The 20,759-nt window shown below is 42.4% G+C and overlaps 2 protein-coding genes across 3 annotated transcripts in view; both read right to left on the minus strand.

The window, feature by feature from the left end:
• LOC125904853 (zinc finger protein Xfin-like) overlaps positions 1-16,441 on the minus strand; it is a 48,507-nt gene extending 32,066 nt beyond the window's left edge. The window contains exon 1 of one of the 2 annotated variants that reach the window (XM_049602537.1): positions 16,176-16,441. In XM_049602537.1, the coding sequence (XP_049458494.1) occupies positions 16,176-16,368 (193 nt within the window). In that variant the 5' untranslated portion in view covers positions 16,369-16,441. Of the gene's footprint in view, positions 1-7,101; positions 7,546-16,175 lie in introns of those variants that run through there. The other variant, XM_049602536.1, reaches the window with a different exon arrangement.
• The window catches only part of LOC125904870 (gastrula zinc finger protein XlCGF57.1-like), a 194,375-nt gene continuing 184,600 nt past the window's right edge, over positions 10,985-20,759 (minus strand). The window contains exon 2 of the mRNA XM_049602566.1: positions 10,985-12,641. Within this exon, the coding sequence (XP_049458523.1) occupies positions 11,113-12,641 (1,529 nt within the window). The 3' untranslated portion in view covers positions 10,985-11,112. The remainder of the gene's footprint in view (positions 12,642-20,759) is intronic.

Genomic DNA, 20,759 nt, shown 5'->3' on the forward strand with positions numbered 1-20,759 from the left:
TATATCAAGTAAATCCTCAAGTTCCCTCTCAAGTACCACTGCCAGTACAGATGGCACAAGACCCTGTGTCCCATGTGTCTTCTCATCAGGTGTATCCCACGATAACATCCCAGAGCATTAGCACAGCACTCACGGGCTGTGGCCCTCCCAGTCATTTGCCATCCCATGCAATGCAACCTCAACCAGTCCCTGCACCTCAAGCTCCGCTAACCAGTTCACAGTCATATGTTTATCACTCAAGCAATGTTGTTCCATACCAGTTCCACTACATGCCCCCTCAGGCCATACAGCAACCTCAAGCTCAAGGTTCTGTGTCTCAGCCAGCTCCAGTTTCATGTGCCCCACACTTAACTGGAGCTTTCCCTCCTGCCAGTCCAAGCTTCTCTTTACCCGTGGCTCCTGTGCAGCAAACTATGGGTTCCAGGTTCTCAACACGTGTGGAGGGACCCTCATTCCCTTACTTCAGCCATGATGACCCTCATGAGTTTATACTGTTGAAGATGGCTCTGACTAACCTGCTACCTGCAGATGAACCTGAACTGTACAAATTTCATATCCTATTGGATCATCTACAGCTCCCCTCTGCCCGCCATATTGCCCTGTCCTATGCACGTGATCCACAGCCTTTCACTATGGCACTAGCCACCTTAGAGTGACAGTATGGTCAACCACATCAGATATGCAGACCATATTGAATCGCCCTAAGATAGCCCGTGGAGATGCTGAATCGTTGACTGTAAGCAGCTTCTCAAATATCTGTTACAGCAGGATTTTTTTGCAATGTCTACTCCACCAACAAAACAGCAGTATTTCTTTCAGTCCCTTTAAGAAGCTGCAGCACACCCTGTAGTAGTGCATCAAAAATTGCAGCTTATTTCTTTGGTGTAACTGGCAACTGAAATTTTAACAAAAATTCTTACTAAGAAATTAAAAAAACCCTGGTCATTAATAAGTTGGTCAACTAATAAAATTCCATGCTCCATCCAAACCTTATAAAGCAGTGATTTGTTTTTATAAAGGATGCCTTCATTATTCTAAATATAATTAGAAGTGATGCTTTAGATCAGTTTCCAGGCCAGCAAAGCTTGTTTGTGAAAGTTTGAAAGTTTGACATGAAGCTTTTCAACTTTGTAGTTACATGAATGGCTGACGTGCTGACGTATTGCGGTAAGTGTGTTGTGTCATTTCCGGTGTTTTCTGTGACAGCTTCTCTGTGCTGCTCTAGTGAACTCCACCAGCTTTCTTTCTGTCTTTTCTTCACTTCAGTTGCTTAACATCTACTTCAAGTCTTAACCCACACTAGTTCTGTTTAAGCACTTATAGCTCTCCTCCTTTTTACAACTTTCTTGCTAATCTCTTAGCTGTTGTTAGCACGTTATTAGCCTTGGTAGCTACATTAGCTCAACAGTTAGCAATGGCTTCTCCTTCTGCTCTCTCTTCAGCTATCAGGCTCCTCTCCTGTGGAATCATCTTCCTGTTACGGTACGGGAGGCAGACACCGTCTCCACATTTAAGACTAGACTTAAGACTTTCCTCTTTGATAAAGCTTATAGTTAGGGCTGGCTCAGGCTTGCCCTGTACCAGCCCCTAGTTAGGCTGACTTAGGCCTAGTCTGCTGGAGGACCCCCCATAATACACCGGGCCCCTTCTCTCTCTCTCTCTCTCTCTCTCTCTCGTGTCCTATTACTGCATCTTGCTAACTCGGCCATTCTGGATGTCACTAACTCGGCTTCTTCTCCGGAGCCTTTGTGCTCCACTGTCTCTCAGATTAACTCATATCACAGCGGTGCCTGGACAGCGTGACGTGTGTGGTTGTGCTGCTGCCGTGGTCCTGCCAGATGCCTCCTGCTGCTGCCATCATTAGTCATTAGTCATACTTCTGCAGTTATTATACACATATGATTATTGTCACACATGTATACTGTCAGATATTAATACATACTTTCAACATATTGTACCGCAGTAGCCAGAACTATAACTATAATATTATTACTTTCAATAATGTTGTTGTAAGCTACTGTCATTACCTGCATCTCTCTCTCTCTCTCTGTCTCTCTCTCTCTCTCTCTCTGTCTCATTGTGTCATGTGGATTACTGTTAATTTGTTATGCTGATCTGTTCTGTACGACATCTATTGCACGTCTGTCCGTCCTGGAAGAGGGATCCCTCCTCAGTTGCTCTTCCTGAGGTTTCTACCATTGTTTTCCTGATCAGCTGCGAGGGTCCTAAGGACAGAGGGATGTCGTATGCTGTAAAGCCCTGTGAGGCAAATTGTGATTTGTGATATTGGGCTTTATAAATAAAATTGATTAATTGATTGATTGATTGATTGATGTTCAGTTATGCCTCTGCCTCCTTTAGCGAGTGGTAATTGTAATAAGTGTAGCTTATTTGCTGTGTTGGAGGCGAGGCTTAGTGAATTAGAAGCGCACCATGGAAAATCACTCGGTAGCTGCAGTAGTTAGCCAGCCCCCTGTAGCCAGTGCGGAGCCACATAGCCTTAGCCTCTGCTAGCGGTCCCCCAGTAACCCCCGTTCAGCTGTTATTGGCAGCTCTATTCTGAGGAACATGAAGTTAGCAACACCAGCAGCCATAGTCAAATGTATCCCTGGGGCCAGAGCGGGCGACATTGAATCAAATTTAAAGCTGTTGGCTAAAGCTAAACGTAGATTCAGTAAGATTGTTATTCACGTCGGCGTCAATGACACCCGGTAACGCAAATCAGAGGTCACTAAAATGAATACGCAAAAACGATGTCGGACTCCGTAGTTTTCTCTGGACCCCTCCCAAATCTGACCAGTGATGACATGTTTAGCCGCATGTCGTCATTTAATCGCTGGCTGTCCAGGTGGTGTCCAGCAAACGATGTGGGTTTGGTTAATAATTGGCAAACTTTCTGGGGAAAACCTGGTCTTATTAGGAGAGACGGCATTCATCCCACTTTGGATGGAGCTGCTCTCATTTCTAAGAACCTGGCAAACTTTATTAGTAATTTAAATCCCTGACAACCCAGAGTTGAGACCGGGACTCAGAGTCGCAGTCCTATACGCCTCTCTGAGCTTCTAGTTCAGTTACCCAGCCATAGTTTTCATAGTTTTATACAAACGGTGTCTGTCCCCTGACCACCTAAATTATTTAAATCTAAAATTAAACAAAGAGAAGTTGTGCATAACAACCTCATAGGCTCATAGGCTTTTGTAAACATCTTGTCACTCTGATTATTAGAAGATGTTTTTGGTTTTTATTTCTAAGTTACAGACTTCTCAGCAGAATGAGAAACAAAGAGTCCTTTTCTGTTTTAGTTTGTTTTGGAAGCACAGACATGTCACATGATCTCGTGAGCTCAGTAAAAGAACAGAAATGAGTTTTCATGCACACTAGATTTATTTCAGAGACACACTCAGCCCACAGTGACATGAGTCATACCACAAACAGGAAGTTCATTTTTCACAGTCTAAAGGTGACTGAAGTTCTTTGGTCTCCGTCCAATCATCACTGTCGTAACTCTCAGCTTCAGAAGAGTCTCCGGACTTGTCCTCAGTGTCTGGACCTGAATTCCTGGTTGGTCCTGGTCCTGGTTCTCCACAGTGGTGTCCATCAGCTTCTGTTTCCATCAGCTGAGGTGCCATCTGGAGGCTCCGCCACTCTGCTCTGCTCAGGTTGAGTCTGATGAAGCTGTGACGGCTGACGGTTGGCACAGGTGTGTCTTTTGGCCTGTTGAGACCAGGTGAACCTTCGACCGCAGACGGAGCAACTAAATGGTTTCTCTCCTGTGTGAGTTCTCATGTGTTTCTGCAGATATGACTTTCGCCGACATTTGAAATCACAGATTACGCAGCCAAATGGTTTCTCTCCGGTGTGGATCTGCAGGTGTAACTGAAGACTTCCTCTCTGTGTGAAAGATTTCTCACAAACGATACAGCTGAACGGTTTCTCTCCGGTGTGAGTCCTCAGGTGTTTCTTCAGCGTCGCCTTCAGGCCAAAACTTTTCCCGCACTCAGAGCAGCTGAATCGTTTCAGATGATTCACAGGGACGTCATTGTTTCCCAGAGAGTTTAAACCCAACTGAGGTTCTCTGGTCTCCTTCCAGTCATCAACACTGACTTCAATCTCAGCGACAACAGGGTCTCTGGTCTCGTCATCAGTGTCTGGTTCAGAAGAGTCTCTGGGCACTGGTACTCCTCCTCCGAGCAGTGGTGGCACTCCTCCTCTGAGCACTGGTCGTAATCCTCCTCCAGGCCCTGGTAGTTCTCTTCCTCTGAGCACTGGTCGTTCTCCTCCTCCAGGCGCTGGTAGTTCTCCTCCTCTGAGAACTGGTCGTACCCCTCCTCCAGGCGCTGGTAGTTCTCCTCCTCTGAACATTGGTCGTACCCCTCCTCCAGGCGCTGGTAGTTCTCCTCCTCTGAGAACTGGTCGTTCTCCTCCTCCAGGCGCTGGTAGTTCTCCTCCTCTGAGAACTGGTCGTACCCCTCCTCCAGGCGCTGGTAGTTCTCCTCCTCTGAGCATTGGTCGTACCCCTCCTCCAGGCGCTGGTAGTTCTCCTCCTCTGAGCACTGGTCGTTCTCCTCCTCCAGGCGCTGGTAGTTCTCCTCCTCTGAGCAGTGGTCGTACCCCTCCTCCAGGCGCTGGTAGTTCTCCTCCTCTGAGCACTGGTCGTTCTCCTCCAGGCGCTGGTAGTTCTCCTCCTCTGAGCATTGGTCGTACCCCTCCTCCAGGCGCTGGTAGTTCTCCTCCTCTGAGCACTGGTCGTTCTCCTCCTCCAGGCGCTGGTAGTTCTCCTCCTCTGAGCACTGGTCGTTCTCCTCCTCCAGGCGCTGGTAGTTCTCCTCCTCCAGGCACTGGTCGTTCTCCTCCTCTGAGCACTGGTAGTTCTCCTCCACCGGGTCCCGGTCTTGGCGGTCCTGGTGGTAGTCCTGGTCCTCCACAGTGGTGTCCCTCAGACTGAGGTTCCTCTTCATCATCTTCACTCTTCACAGGGACAGGAGTGAATGTGAACTTGGTGATATCAGCCTCCTCCAGCCCTTGAAGCTGCTCTCCCTCCTGACTGCTCCACAGTTCCTCCTCTTCCTCTTTAATGTGTCGGGGCTCTGGGTCCTCCTGGTCCACACTGGAGCTCCACTCCTGCTGCTCAGGGGGAACCTCTTCTTTAACCACCAACAGCTGCTGCTGGACCTCTGCACCAAACAGGAAACAGGAAACACACACTTTATTAATATTTTTAGTCCATCTCCATAATATTTTTCAGACATCTTACCCATTATTGTTGGACTTTACATTAACATTGTATCGGTCATTTTATCAACACTGTTTTAGGTTTTTAATTTTTTTTCTGACATTTCATCAACATTTAATAATGTTTTGGGACATTTTGCAACAATTCAATAGTATTTACAGACATTTTCTCAAAGTGTTTTTGAACTTTTAACAAAAAACATTTTTGGACATTTCATTAACATTTTTTCTGACATTTCAATAAAGTTTTTGGATATTCCATCAACATCTTTTGGGCATTTAACATTTCAGACAATTTAATATCATTTTTAAAACATTTTATAAACATTTTTAAGACTTTTAATTGCATTTTCAGGACATTTTATTTATATTTTTTCGGGCACTGTATTCATAATTTTCGGACATTTGATTATTATTGTCTAAGCCTTTTTTGTACAATATAATATTCATTTTCAGACATTTTATCAACAGTTTTTTTGGACTTCTTAAAAATTTTCTTCTGACATTTCATCAAAGTATTTTCGAACAATTTATCAATGTTTTTTGGGTCTTTTACAATTTTTTGGGACTTTTTTTTATTTAAATAATTTTTTTGGACATCTTATTACCCTTTTGTCAGGAATTGTATTTATATTTTTTCAGACATTTCATAGTTTTTAAAAAGTTTTTCAGATATTTTATTTATATTTCTTCAGACATTTTATTACTTTTTTTGGTCATTATTTAAAAATATTTTATTGGAAAATTAAATATAAAGTTAATAAAATTAATTAATTAATTAATTAATTAATTAATATAAAGTTTCAGATTTTTTATCAACATTCAAAACAAAAAAATGTCTTTAGACAATTCATTAATATTAAGAAATGATCAGACTGATGAGACATCACAGTCACTGCTTACACTTACAGCTCTGTGTTTATAACCACAGAAGAAGAAGACACTAACCTGCTGTGTGTTTATAACCACAGAAGAAGACACTAACCTGCTGTGTGTTTATAACCACAGAAGACACTAACCTGCTCTGTGTTTATAACCACAGAAGAAGAAGACACTAACCTGCTCTGTGTTTATAACCACAGAAGAAGACACTAACCTGCTGTGTGTTTATAACCACAGAAGAAGAAGACACTAACCTGCTCTGTGTTTATAACCACAGAAGTAGAAGACACTAACCTGCTCTGTGTTTATAACCACAGAAGAAGACACTAACCTGCTGTGTGTTTATAACCACAGAAGAAGAAGACACTAACCTGCTCTGTGTTTATAACCACAGAAGTAGAAGACACTAACCTGCTCTGTGTTTATAACCACAGAAGAAGACACTAACCTGCTCTGTGTTTATAACCACAGAAGAAGACACTAACCTGCTGTGTGTTTATAACCACAGAAGAAGAAGACACTAACCTGCTCTGTGTTTATAACCACAGAAGTAGAAGACACTAACCTGCTGTGTGTTTATAACCACAGAAGAAGACACTAACCTGCTCTGTGTTTATAACCACAGAAGAAGACACTAACCTGCTGTGTGTTTATAACCACAGAAGAAGACACTAACCTGCTCTGTGTTTATAACCACAGAAGAAGAAGACACTAACCTGCTCTGTGTTTATAACCACAGAAGAAAAAGACACTAACCTGCTCTGTGTTTATAACCACAGAAGAAGACACTAACCTGCTCTGTGTTTATAACCACAGAAGAAGAAGACACTAACCTGCTCTGTGTTTATAACCACAGAAGAAGACACTAACCTGCTCTGTGTTTATAACCACAGAAGAAGACACTAACCTGCTCTGTGTTTATAACCACAGAAGAAGAAGACACTAACCTGCTGTGTGTTTATAACCACAGAAGAAGAAGACACTAACCTGCTCTGTGTAACCTGAGCTGAGGGTTGTAAACAGCGTCCAGTAGTTTCCGTTGTCGCTCGTTCTCCTCTTTTGAGCGACAAAGTTGCTCCTCGTACTCTGCTATCGTTCTTTCAAACAGCCCAAATATCTCTTCAGCAGCCGCAGTTAGTCGCTGCTTCACCAACGCTCTCAGCATTTGGACTTTACACATCTTCAGTCTCTCCGATAGCCGCTCTGTGATGCTAACTTCCGCTAACAGCTAGCACGCTAAGCTAACTCCGCCGGTTCCGTGGTCTGCCGGAAGTTGAGTCAGTTAAAACATCCAGAATTATAAAGTGTATTAAGTCACACAGAGGCTCTGACTGATCCCTGCTGCTGACGTCCACACACACTGTATCACTAACAACAAAGACACTCTGCTAACAGACGTTTCTGCTCGACGCCATCTTGTTCAAACACTGTCAAGTTAGCCACAGGAAAGAATAGAGCTTCCGGGGCAGCTCAGCTGCTCTCCTTCAAAATAAAAGTCCAGAGGACGATTACAGAAAACTCCGTGGAGTCATGACTAAAGGCAGAAACAAACTTTTTTTAAATGTATTTATTTTTTAGCATATTTTTCTGGTATAACAGTTTCGTTTTACCAAACCATCTTTAATTTTATAGCAACTGTGAACTGGTAGCTGGAGAAGTGCCAGTTCACTTCCTGGGCACTGCCGAGGTGCCCTTGAGCAAGGCACCTCCTCTGGTTAATGTAAATCTTTAGTCCATTTTTTTCACACCACATATTTGACATGTGTACAGACATCAAACTCAGACATTTTATTCAGATTCATTCATACATTTTGATAACGTTTTTTGGACATTTTATCAACATTTTTTGAGACATTTGAATAATGTTCCATCCATCCATTTTCATCTGCTTATCCGGAGTCAAGTCTCTGGGGCAGCAGGCTGACTCCTCCCCCTATCTCTAAAGACCCATTTATGCTCAACGTTAAATACGGATCTGGAAACGGACGGAGCCTTCTGTCCGTGCTCCGCGTTCATTTCGTCCATATTTCTGCACGTTTCCATAAAGCTTACGGATACGGGCCAAACGGAGCAGTACCACCGGGAACTGTGGGGGCAGTGTTGTTGTCACTACCCGATACGTAACTCTAGTGAGACACGAAGAAGAAATAACAATTCAATTTCTCTCATCAGCAGTACTAGAGAAAAGAATTCTCCGTCCTCCAGTCGCGATGTATTTAACGGCCTCACCGACCACCGCCTCCTACAACGCTGCCCCTGTTTTTGTCTTTTATGCAAGAGGTACATTATCAATATCTCCTCCACGGTCGCCATGTTTGTTTTTGAGTTTGTTGTTGTCATAAACTTTTGACGCTGGGCTGCCCCCTGGTGGATATATTGGTTAACATCCATGCCAACGTAAAGGGCGCATGGAAGTATGTGGGCAGTGACGGTAACATCGTTTGAAACAGACGTATACATTTTCGTACGTAAAAGGAGCATAAATGAGCCTTAAGGCTGAGCCCAGACACCCTACAGAGGAAACTCATTTCAGACGCTTGTATCTGTGATCTCATTCTTTCAGTCACTACCCAGAGCTCATGAACATAGGTGAGGGTTGGGACGGAGATGGACCAGGAAATCAAAAGCTTTGTCTTCTGGCTCAGCTACCTCGGAACCCTGACGGTCTGGCGCAGCGGCTGCATCACTGCAGCTGCATCACTGCTGCATCACTGCAGCCGCTGATAGTTGGAGCACACCCTCCGGTCCCCTTTTTTGAGGATGGGGACCACCACCCCGGTCTGCCACTCTGCAGGCACCGTACCTGACCTCCACGCGACACTGAAAAGGCGTGTTAGCCAAGACAGCCCAACAGTGTCCAGAGCCTTCAGTATCTAAGGGTGAATCTCATCCACACCTGGTGCCTTACCACTAGGGATCTTTTTAACTACCTCAGCAACTTCTGCCAGGGATATGGGCGAAAGTTTTGTCTTCAGGCTCTGCCTTGTTCACGGTGGACATGATGGCCGGGTTCAGGAGGTCCTCAAAGTGCTCCTTCCACCGCCCGACAATGTCCCCAGTTCGGGTCAGCAGTTCTCCTTCTCTGCTGAGCACAGACAGAGACAAGCCCTGCTTTCCCTTCCTGAGTCGGTTAATGGTCTGCCAGAACTTCCTTGGGGCCAACTGAAAGCCCTTCTCCATAGCCTCCCCGAACTCCTCCCACACCCGAGTTTTTGCTTCAGCAACCACCACAGCTGCAGCCCTTCTGGCCAACCGATACCTGTCCGCTGCTTATGGAGACCCCTGGGCCAGCCAGACCTGAAAGGCATCCTTCTTCAGCCTGACGCCCTCGCGGGTTCTTCGGTTGCCACCATAACAGGCAACGACAACCTTCTGACCACAGCTCCTAGCAGCCGCCTCCACAATGGAGGCTTTGAACATGGACCACTCAGACTTCATGACCCCAACCTCCCCTGGGATGGGGAGGACAGGGGCCTCAGCCAGATATTCCCAGTTCACCCTCACTAGACATTTGGGTTTACCAGGTCTGTCTGACAGCTTCCCCTGCCATCTAATTCTACTCACGACCAGGTGGTGATCAGTTGACAGCTCTGCTCCTCTGTTCACCCGAGTGTCCAAGACACACGGCTGCAGATCTGCTGATACAACCGCAAGATTGATCATTGATCTTTGGCCTAGGGTGTTCTGGTACCAGGGACACTTATGAACCTCCCTGTGCTTGAACATGGTGTTCATTATGGCCAGTCCATGACTTGCACAGAAGTCCAATGACAAAGCACCACTCGGGTTCAGATCAGGCAGGCTGTTCCTCCCAACCACCCCCCTCCAAGTTTCTCCGTCATTGCCCACGTGAGCGTTTAAGTCCCCCAGGAGAACTATGGGGTCCCCAGCCAGCACCCCTTGCAGGATGCTGCCAAGAGACTCCAAGAAAGCCGGGTACTCCGCACTACCATTCAGTGCATACGCACAAACAACAGTCTGAGACAACCCTCTCATTCTCCAGGGAGAACCTCAACATGGTGGCGCTCAGCTGGGGGCTTGTGACTATCAACATTATTTTGGCCATTTTTTCTGACGTTTAAATAATGTTTTTTGAACATTTTATCAACATTTTACAGACATTTTATTACCATTTTTTGGATGTTGCATTATTTTAATAATAATGTTGATAATCTGTTAGGAAAATATTAATACAACACCCTGAAAAGTTGTAATAAAATGTCTATGTCTGAAAAACATGATTAAGTGCCCTTTTTTTTTTTAAGTCCAAGTAAATGTTAATGAAATGTCTGAAAATAATATTAAATGGTCTAATAAATTCTTTATAAAAGTCCAACAAAATGTTGATAAAATGTCCAAAAAACATTAAAGTGTCTGAAAAATACTTGTACCTGAAAGAAATGGTAATCAAGTGTCTGAAAAAATGTCAATAAATTGTCCATACCCTGAAGCAAGTCCTCTGACTGAAAGCTTGGTTCATTAAAGATACTTGCATTGATCCAAATGTGCAGATACTCTTTTCTACACAAATAAATTGTCCATAAATATTAGCATGCCTGAAAAGATCTGAAGACTGTTAAGTGTCTAAAAAATATTGATACAATACCCCAAAAACTGTTTAAAAAATGTAAAAAACAAAACAAAACATTAATGAAATGTCCAAATGTGTTTTTAAAAGTCCAAAGAAGTTGATAAAGTGTCTGACACATATTAACACAATGCTAAAAAAAAATTAAATATGTCATATGTCTGTAAGAAAAACATTTTTAAAAAGTCCAAAATATCCAATTATATATCAGAAAATTTATATTTAATTGTCCAATAATGTGTAAAAAAATCTACAGGACTTTGTATTAATAAATGAGGCCACAGGTCATTTATATAAAGAAGAGACAGCAGAGGACCAAGGGATGACCCCTGTGGGACGCCACACAAGGAGAACACTTTTCTTTATTCCTTAGATACTCAAGTTACCATTGAGCTACTAAATGTTTGAACTTAATTTGACAACTTCAGTTTCCTGTCCTCAGTCTGAAGAAGCTGTGATGACTGCCGAGCATCACACTGATGGTTCCTGAGCTGATAACGCCACGTGAATCTCTGCTCACAAACGCCGCATCTGAATCTTTTCTCCCCTGTGTGACGGGCCGTGTGTTGCGTCAGGTGAACCTTCTGTGTGAACCTTTTCCCACAGACAGAGCAAAGAAACGGTTTCTCTCCTGTGTGCGTGATCATATGTCTCTTCAGATTCGGTTTTTGCAAAAATGTCTGATCGCAAACGGAGCAGCAAAAGGGTTTCTCTCCCGTGTGAGTCATCACATGTTTCTTCAGATCAGTTTTCTCCCAAAATCTCTGATTGCAGACAGAGCAGCCAAGCGGTTTCTCTCCTGTATGAGTCATCAAGTGTTTCTTTAAGTTTCCACTTTCTTTAAAAGCTTTCCCACACACAGAGCAGCTGAATGGTGTTTCTCCCGTGTGCCTGATCAAGTGTTTCTTCAGATTTGCCTTTCGTAAAAATCTCTGGTCACAGATGGAGCAGCTGAAGGGTTTCTCTCCCGTGTGAGTCATCATATGTTTCTTTAGATTTCCATTTTCAATGAAAGCTTTCCCGCACACGGAGCAGCTGAAGGGTTTCTCTCCTGTGTGAGTGATGAGGTGCGTCTTCAGGTGCGCCTTACTCAAAAATCTCTGAGCACAAACTGAGCAATGAAACGGTTTCTCTCCAGTGTGAATTCTCATGTGTGTCTGTAAACTCACGTTTTGTGTAAAAGACTTCATACAGACGGAGCAGCTGAACGGTTTCTCTCCTGTGTGAGTGATGAGGTGTGTCTTCAGGTGCGCCTTACTCAAAAATCTCTGAGCACAAACTGAGCAATGAAACGGTTTCTCTCCAGTGTGAATTCTCATGTGTGTCTGTAAACTCACGTTTTGTGTAAAAGACTTCATACAGACGGAGCAGCTGAACGGTTTCTCTCCTGTGTGAGACCTCATGTGGACGTTCAGGTTACCCTTTGTTAAAAATCTTTTGTTACAAATGGAGCAGCTGAACGGTTTCTCTCCTGTATGAATGATAATGTGTTTCCTGAGAGTTGTCTTGAGGCTGAATCTTTTCCCGCACTCAGAGCAGCTGAATGGTTTCGAATCGCTGACAAGAACGTCATGAGGTTCTCTGGTCTCCATTGAGTCGTCAACACTGACTTCAATTTCAGCTACTAAAGAGTCTCCGCTCCCGTCCTCAGACTCTGGATCAGAATTCCTGTCTGGTCCTGGTCCTCCACAGTGGTGTCCCTCAGACTGAGGTTTCTCTTCATCATCTTCACTCTTCACAGGGACAGGAGTGAATGTGAACTTGGTGATATCAGCCTCCTCCAGCCCTTGAAGCTGCTCTCCCTCCTGACTGCTCCACAGTTCCTCCTCTTCCTCTTTAATGTGTGGGGGCTCTGGGTCCTCCTGGTCCACACTGGAGCTCCACTCCTGCTGCTCAGGGGGAACCTCTTCTTTAACCACCAACAGCTGCTGCTGGACCTCTGCACCAAACAGGAAACAGGAAACAGAGACAAACTGTCATTTGATGCCAGGTGAGCAACCTGACACACTGCAGAATATAGTGCCCACATATTTTCTGATATTTTATTCATATTTTTTAGACATTTTATCAGCATTTTTTAGACTTTTAAAAGAATATTTTTGGACTTTGTAATAATATTCCTCTGATGTTTTAAGAGCATTTTATGGACATATTTACTTTTTTGTTTTGGACAATTCTATCAGCTTTGTTCTTCAGGTTTTTTAAAATAACATTATTTTAAGACGTTTTGTCAATATTTTTTGTCATTTCACATTTTAATCAACATTTTTTCAAATACTGACTTACGATTTTCTTCTGACATTTTTTAAAATGTATTTCGGACATTTTAAAAATGTTTGCAGACGTTTTATCAGCATTGTTTAGACATTTTTTTCTTTTTACATTTTAGAAACATTTTTTCTTACATATTTTCAATATTTTAGTGGACAGTTTAATAATATTTTTCAGACAATTTATCAACATTCTATTTTGGACTGTTCATAAACATTTACCGATATTTTGTTCCAAAATTTTATAATTATTTCTCTGACATTCAATTAATTTCTCACCGAAGTTTCAACAATATATTGAATATATTTTTTGGACATTTTATGAACATTTCTTTTAATTTAAATAATATTTTTGTGACATTTTATTAATTTTTTCCCGAAGTTTGATAAATAAACTTTTTTCAGACATTTCATTTTCTCCAACATTTTAATAATATTTAAAGACATTTTATAAATATTTTTGAGACTTTTTTCCCAGACAATGTTCAACAATTGATTGGACAATTTAAAAATTATTTTTCAGACATTTTACAATTCATTTTAAAAGACATTCTAAATTTTGTCCCCAACATTTTATTCATATTAATCTGATATATATATATTTCTTTTACACAATGTTGCAATAATATTTGTTGGAAATATTACAAATTTTTCGAGTTTTTCTCAACAATACCAACAGTTTTGAATATTTTATTTCCATTTTTGTACTTTTTTTGGGTAATATTTTTCAGATGTTTTATCAACATTTTCTGTCACTGATGTCACTATCTGCTGTGTGTTTATAACCACCGAAGAAAAAGAAGACACTAACCTGCTCTGTGTTTATAACCACAGAAGAAGACACTAACCTGCTGTGTGTTTATAACCACAGAAGAAGACACTAACCTGCTCTGTGTTTATAACCACAGAAGAAGACACTAACCTGCTGTGTGTTTATAACCACAGAAGAAGACACTAACCTGCTCTGTGTTTATAACCACAGAAGAAGACACTAACCTGCTGTGTGTTTATAACCACAGAAGAAGACACTAACCTGCTCTGTGTTTATAACCACAGAAGAAGACACTAACCTGCTGTGTGTTTATAACCACAGAAGACACTAACCTGCTGTGTGTTTATAACCACAGAAGAAGACACTAACCTGCTGTGTGTTTATAACCACAGAAGAAGACACTAACCTGCTGTGTGTTTATAACCACAGAAGAAGACACTAACCTGCTGTGTGTTTATAACCACAGAAGACACTAACCTGCTGTGTGTTTATAACCACAGAAGAAGACACTAACCTGCTGTGTGTTTATAACCACAGAAGAAGACACTAACCTGCTCTGTGTTTATAACCACAGAAGAAGACACTAACCTGCTGTGTTTATAACCACAGAAGAAGACACTAACCTGCTCTGTGTTTATAACCACAGAAGAAGACACTAACCTGCTGTGTGTTTATAACCACAGAAGAAGACACTAACCTGCTCTGTGTTTATAACCACAGAAGAAGACACTAACCTGCTCTGTGTTTATAACCAGAAGAAGAAGACACTAACCTGCTGTGTGTTTATAACCACAGAAGAAGACACTAACCTGCTGTGTGTTTATAACCACAGAAGAAGACACTAACCTGCTCTGTGTTTATAACCACAGAAGAAGACACTAACCTGCTCTGTGTTTATAACCACAGAAGAAGACACTAACCTGCTCTGTGTTTATAACCACAGAAGAAGAAGACACTAACCTGCTCTGTGTTTATAACCACAGAAGAAGAAGACACTAACCTGCTCTGTGTTTATAACCACAGAAGAAGACACTAACCTGCTCTGTGTTTATAACCACAGAAGAAGACACTAACCTGCTGTGTGTTTATAACCACAGAAGAAGACACTAACCTGCTCTGTGTTTATAACCACAGAAGAAGACACTAACCTGCTCTGTGTTTATAACCACAGAAGAAGACACTAACCTGCTCTGTGTTTATAACCACAGAAGAAGAAGACACTAACCTGCTGTGTGTTTATAACCACAGAAGAAGACACTAACGTGCTCTGTGTTTATAACCACAGAAGAAGACACTAACCTGCTCTGTGTTTATAACCACAGAAGAAGAAGACACTAACCTGCTGTGTGTTTATAACCACAGAAGAAGACACTAACCTGCTGTGTGTTTATAACCACAGAAGAAGACACTAACCTGCTCTGTGTTTATAACCACAGAAGAAGAAGAAACTAACCTGCTCTGTGTTTTATAACCACAGAAGAAGACACTAACCTGCTCTGTGTTTATAACCACAGAAGAAGACACTAACCTGCTCTGTGTTTGTAACCACAGAAGAAGAAGACACTAACCTGCTGTGTGTTTATAACCACAGAAGAAGACACTAACCTGCTGTGTGTTTATAACCACAGAAGAAGAAGACACTAACCTGCTGTGTGTTTATAACCACAGAAGAAGACACTAACCTGCTGTGTGTTTATAACCACAGAAGAAGACACTAACCTGCTGTGTGTTTATAACCACAGAAGAAGACACTAACCTGCTGTGTGTTTATAACCACAGAAGAAGAAGACACTAACCTGCTCTGTTTATAACCACAGAAGAAGACACTAACCTGCTGTGTGTTTATAACCACAGAAGAAGACACTAACCTGCTCTGTGTTTATAACCACAGAAGATGACACTAACCTGCTCTGTGTTTATAACCACAGAATAAGACACTAACCTGCTGTGTGTTTATAACCACAGAAGAAGACACTAACCTGCTGTGTGTTTATAACCACAGAAGAAGACACTAACCTGCTGTGTGTTTATAACCACAGAAGAAGATACTAACCTGCTGTGTGTTTATAACCACAGAAGAAGACACTAACCTGCTGTGTGTTTATAACCACAGAAGAAGAAGACACTAACCTGCTCTGTGTTTATAACCACAGAAGAAGACACTAACCTGCTGTGTGTTTATAACCACAGAAGAAGACACTAACCTGCTGTGTGTTTATAACCACAGAAGAAGAAGACACTAACCTGCTGTGTGTTTATAACCACAGAAGAAGACACTAACCTGCTGAGTTTATAACCACAGAAGAAGAAGACACTAACCTGCTCTGTTTATAACCACAGAAGAAGACACTAACCTGCTGTGTGTTTATAACCACAGAATAAGACACTAACCTGCTGTGTGTTTATAACCACAGAAGAAGAAGACACTAACCTGCTCTGTGTAACCTGAGCTGAGGGTTGTAAACAGCGTCCAGTAGTTTCCGTTGTCGCTCGTTCTCCTCTTTTGAGCGACAAAGTTGCTCCTCGTACTCTGCTATCGTTCTTTCAAACAGCCCAAATATCTCTTCAGCAGCCGCAGTTAGTCGCTGCTTCACCAACGGTCTCAGCATTTGGACTTTCCACATCTTCACACTTTAAAAACACAACAAAGACACTCTGCTAACAGACGTTTCTGCTCGACGCCATCTTGTTCAAACACTGTCAAGTTAGCCACAGGAAAGAGTAGAGCTTCCGGGGCAGCTCAGCTGCTCTCCTTCAAAATAAAAGTCCAGATCACAGGTTTATTTAGAAAAACACGTAGGAACTAACAAAAATAAATGTTTGTAAATTTAAATGTTAAATCTTCATCTAATCGCTTCATCCTCTTGAGGGTCGCGGGGGGCTGGAGCCTATCCCAGCTGACATCGGGTGAAAGGCAGGATTCACCCTGGACAGGTCACCAGACTATCACAGGGCTGACACATAGAGACAAACAACCATTCACACTCACATTCACACCTATGGTCAATTTAGAGTCACCAATTAACCTGCATGTCTTTGGACTGTGGGAGGAAGCCGGAGTGCCCGGAGAGAACCCACGCTGCTCATGGGGAGAACATGCAAACTCCGCACAGAAGGGCTCCCACACCCGGGATCGAACCGGCAACCCTCTTGCTGTAAGGCGAGAGTGCTAACCACCACACCACCGTGCCGCCCTAAATGTTAAATGTGTGTATCAAATATGATAATGAAGGTTTAGATTATATTTTATAGTATAAAATCATTAAATCCTCATTTTTTAAAACTTCATACACTTTTGCTTTTTTTTTTTTTTAATTAGCGACCGTTCTTTACTTATAAGAGGAGGGGCGTGGCTTTAATATGACCTTTTTAATTTAGTTAATTTGACAGATATTTTAGACAAACATGTTAAAGTGTTTGTTTTAGTCACATTTTAGATATTTTTATCCTTTAATGTCAAAGAAAATTCAGCTAGTTAACATTAGCTGTCTGTTAGATCTTAGCAGCTACTTAATGATAGCTGTTAGCTGTGGGTTTACATTAGCTGAAAGTTAGCTTTAGCTGCTAATTAATGCTAGCTGTTAACAGTTGGTAAATGTTTGCTGTTGCCTGTTAGCAGTTAGTTAACATTAGCTGTAAGCAGTAGTCAAGTCAAGTCAACTTTATTTATAGAGCACATTTAAAAACAACAATCGTTGACCAAAGTGCTTTACAATGGACACAATTATGCACAAAAATAATCAACTAAGACAGTAGAGTTCGTCTTGAGCAAATTCAATGAAAAAGATGAATATCAAACAATATGTTCTCATGATGAATCACCAAAAGTTAAGGCAAAGAGATGGGTTTTTAGCCGGGCTTTGAATATATTTATAGAGGGTGAGGATCTAACTGTTTGTAGCAGGCTGCTCCACAGTTTCGGACCAACAACTGAAAAAGCTCTGTCACCTCTGGTTTGTAAGTGGGATAGAAAGCAGTGATTTGTCAGTGGATCTGAGGGGACGAGAAGTGGAATAGGGAGTGAGGAGTTCTGAAATATAATCTGGTGCTGGTCCATGCAGTGCTTTAAAAACAAATAAAAGAGTCTTAAAATCCTATACTTTACAGGTAACCAGTGAAGCGAGGCCAATACAGGGGAAATGTGATCACTTCTCCTGGTACCAGTTCATTAAAATAAACACAAGAAGTTTGTGCTCTAGAAAAGGATCAGCACTCAGTGAATAACCTCCTAAGCCCTATGATAAGCTAATATGGCAAGGCTTAACTATACAGACCAGTGAGCAGTGATAACTAACATGTCTTTGGGTCATCGGGTGGGAACCTCCTTTCACCAGTGTTTCGTCTAGTTGGTCCCACGACACCTCCAGGAGGCTACACAGTGATCTCTGGCGTCCCAGAGACACTCCCCTAATGCCAGGTCTCACTGCTCCCCACACCAACCCAACAACCTCCTTTACCTTACTTACACATGGCTTTCTCAGCCCAAACAGCACTGCCACCTTCAACCAAACCCAGGCTCCGTACATGCAAGCTCCAGGTAGAGACAGTGCTGATACTACCTTTCCTAGCACATTCACCATACTTTATTTCACACGCTATATAGCATAACTACAATATAAGCTAAAGTTAAAGGAGATAAATAAACTCACAGGATCAGCAAACACACTCACCTTGCAGCATGGCCTCAAACAAAATGGATTCAAATAGGCCACTCCCACACTTAAATAACCTTCCTCTTCCTGGATTTCCTCCTGAGAGGAAGTGGATCTCTCCACCTGATCTCAAGGAGTTATGTACCCTGCTTAGTAGTTCCCCCTGCTGGCCCCCAACTGACATTATTTCTTCTCTTATAGATAAACTGGCTGCATTTAATTGCTGCATCTGACATTTCCTTCACTGTCTTCTCCTCAAACTCTGTCCCCGCACTCCGAGTTCCCCCAGGAGCGAGACAGCTGATCTTGCTATGAATCCCCTACACCCCACTTCCACTGGACAAATCCTAGTCTTCCATCCTCGCTGCTCAGCTTCTGCTCCTAAGTCTGCATATCTAAGCTTTTTTCTTTCATAGGCTTCAGTAATGAGTCTTGCTGCTGAATTCTGAACAAGCTGCAAGCATGACAGAGTTGACTGGTTGATGCCAGTGTAGAGGGAATTACAATAATCTAATCGGGAGGAGATGAAAGCATGAACCAGAATTTTTAAATCTTTTATGGACAGAAATGATTTAAGTTTTGCAATGGATCTTAGATGGAAGAAGCTTGAGCTGACAACTGAGTGGATGTTTGTCAAATTTAAAGCCAGAGTCAGCTGACGCCAAGATTCTTTACATGAGATTTTAAATGGGAAGACAGAGGACCAAGAGGCTAACAGAGGCAGAAGTGTCTGTAAGGCCAAAGATGAGGACCTCAGTTTTGTCATGGTTCAGCTGAAGAAAGCTTTGTGCCATCCAAGAAATTATGTCATTAATACAGAGTAATAGTGAATTAATGCTGCAAGGATCTGATGGATTCAAAGGGAGCTACAACTGGGAATCATCTGCATAACAGTGATAAGATATATTGTATTTCCTTAGTATAGAGCCTAATGGAAGCATGTATAGTGAAAATAAAATTGGGCCTAAAATGGAGCCTTGGGGAACACCATAGAAGATGGGAGCAGAGGAGGAGTACACATTACCAATTTGGACGGAGGCTGAGGGGCTTTGGAGGTAGGAAGAAAACCATTGAAGAGCCAGTCCCTGAATGCCAACAACATGCTCCAAGCGGTCCAAGGGAATGGAGTGATCCACAGTATCAAATTCTGTTGAAAGATCCAAGAGAATCAGAGTGGCATGACAGCCCGAGACTAAGGATAATAGTAGATCATTTTTTATATTCAACAGGGCGGATTCTGTGTTCAGCTAGTTAACATTAGCTGTTGGCAGTTAATTAACATTAGCTGTTAGCAGTTAGTTAACATTAGCTGTTAGCAGTTAGTTAACATTAGCTGTGAGCAGTTAGTTAACATTTGCTGTTAGCAGTTAGTTAACATTAGTTATTAGCAGTTAGTTAACAACAAGTTAGCAAATAAAATGAGGCGATTTTAAGAAAATCGAAATAAAAATAAAAAAAACATCACTGAAGCAGTCTGTGGCTGTGTCAGAGATGTTTCTGAATCATTCAGCTGCTGCTGAAAGATCCCATCTATTAGGGCATAGTTAGGGCTGGCTCAGGCTTGCCCTGTACCAGCCCCTAGTTAGGCTGACTTAGGCCTAGTCTGCCGGAGGACACCCCATAATACACCGGGCACCTTCTCTCCTCTCTCTCTCTCTCTCTCTCTCTCTCTCTCTCTCTCTCTCTCTCTCTCTCTCTCTCGTATCCTATTACTGCATCTTGCTAACTCGGCCATTCTGGATGTCACTAACTCGGCTTCTTCTCCGGAGCCTTTGTGCTCCACTGTCTCTCAGATTAACTCATATCACAGCGGTGCCTGGACAGCGTGACGTGTGTGGTTGTGCTGCTGCCGTGGTCCTGCCAGATGCCTCCTGCTGCTGCTGCCATCATTAGTCATTAGTCATACTTCTACTGTTATTATTCAATTCAATTCAATTCAATTCAATTCAATTTTATTTATAAAACCCAATATCACAAATCACAATTTGCCTCACAGGGCTTTACAGCATACGACATGCCTCTGTCCTTAGGACCCTCACAGCTGATCAGGAAAAACTCCCCAAAAAACCCTTTAACGGGGAAAAAAACGGTAGAAACCTCAGGAAGAGCAACTGAGGAGGGATCCCTCTTCCAGGACGGACAGACGTGCAATAGATGTCGTACAGAACAGATTAGCATAATAAAATAACAGTAATCCGCATGACACACTCCTCCGAGAACCGTCACCTTGTCGTGGTGGAGGAGTTTGAGTGCCCTAATGACCCTAGGAGCTATGCTGTCGGGGGCATTTTGCCCCTGGTAGGGTTTCCCATGGCAGATTGGTTCTGGGCGAAGGGTCAGACGAAGAACGGTTCAAGAGACCC

This window comes from Epinephelus fuscoguttatus, linkage group LG17 (genome assembly GCF_011397635.1).
Source record: "Epinephelus fuscoguttatus linkage group LG17, E.fuscoguttatus.final_Chr_v1".
NCBI classification, from domain to species: Eukaryota; Metazoa; Chordata; class Actinopteri; order Perciformes; family Serranidae; genus Epinephelus; species Epinephelus fuscoguttatus.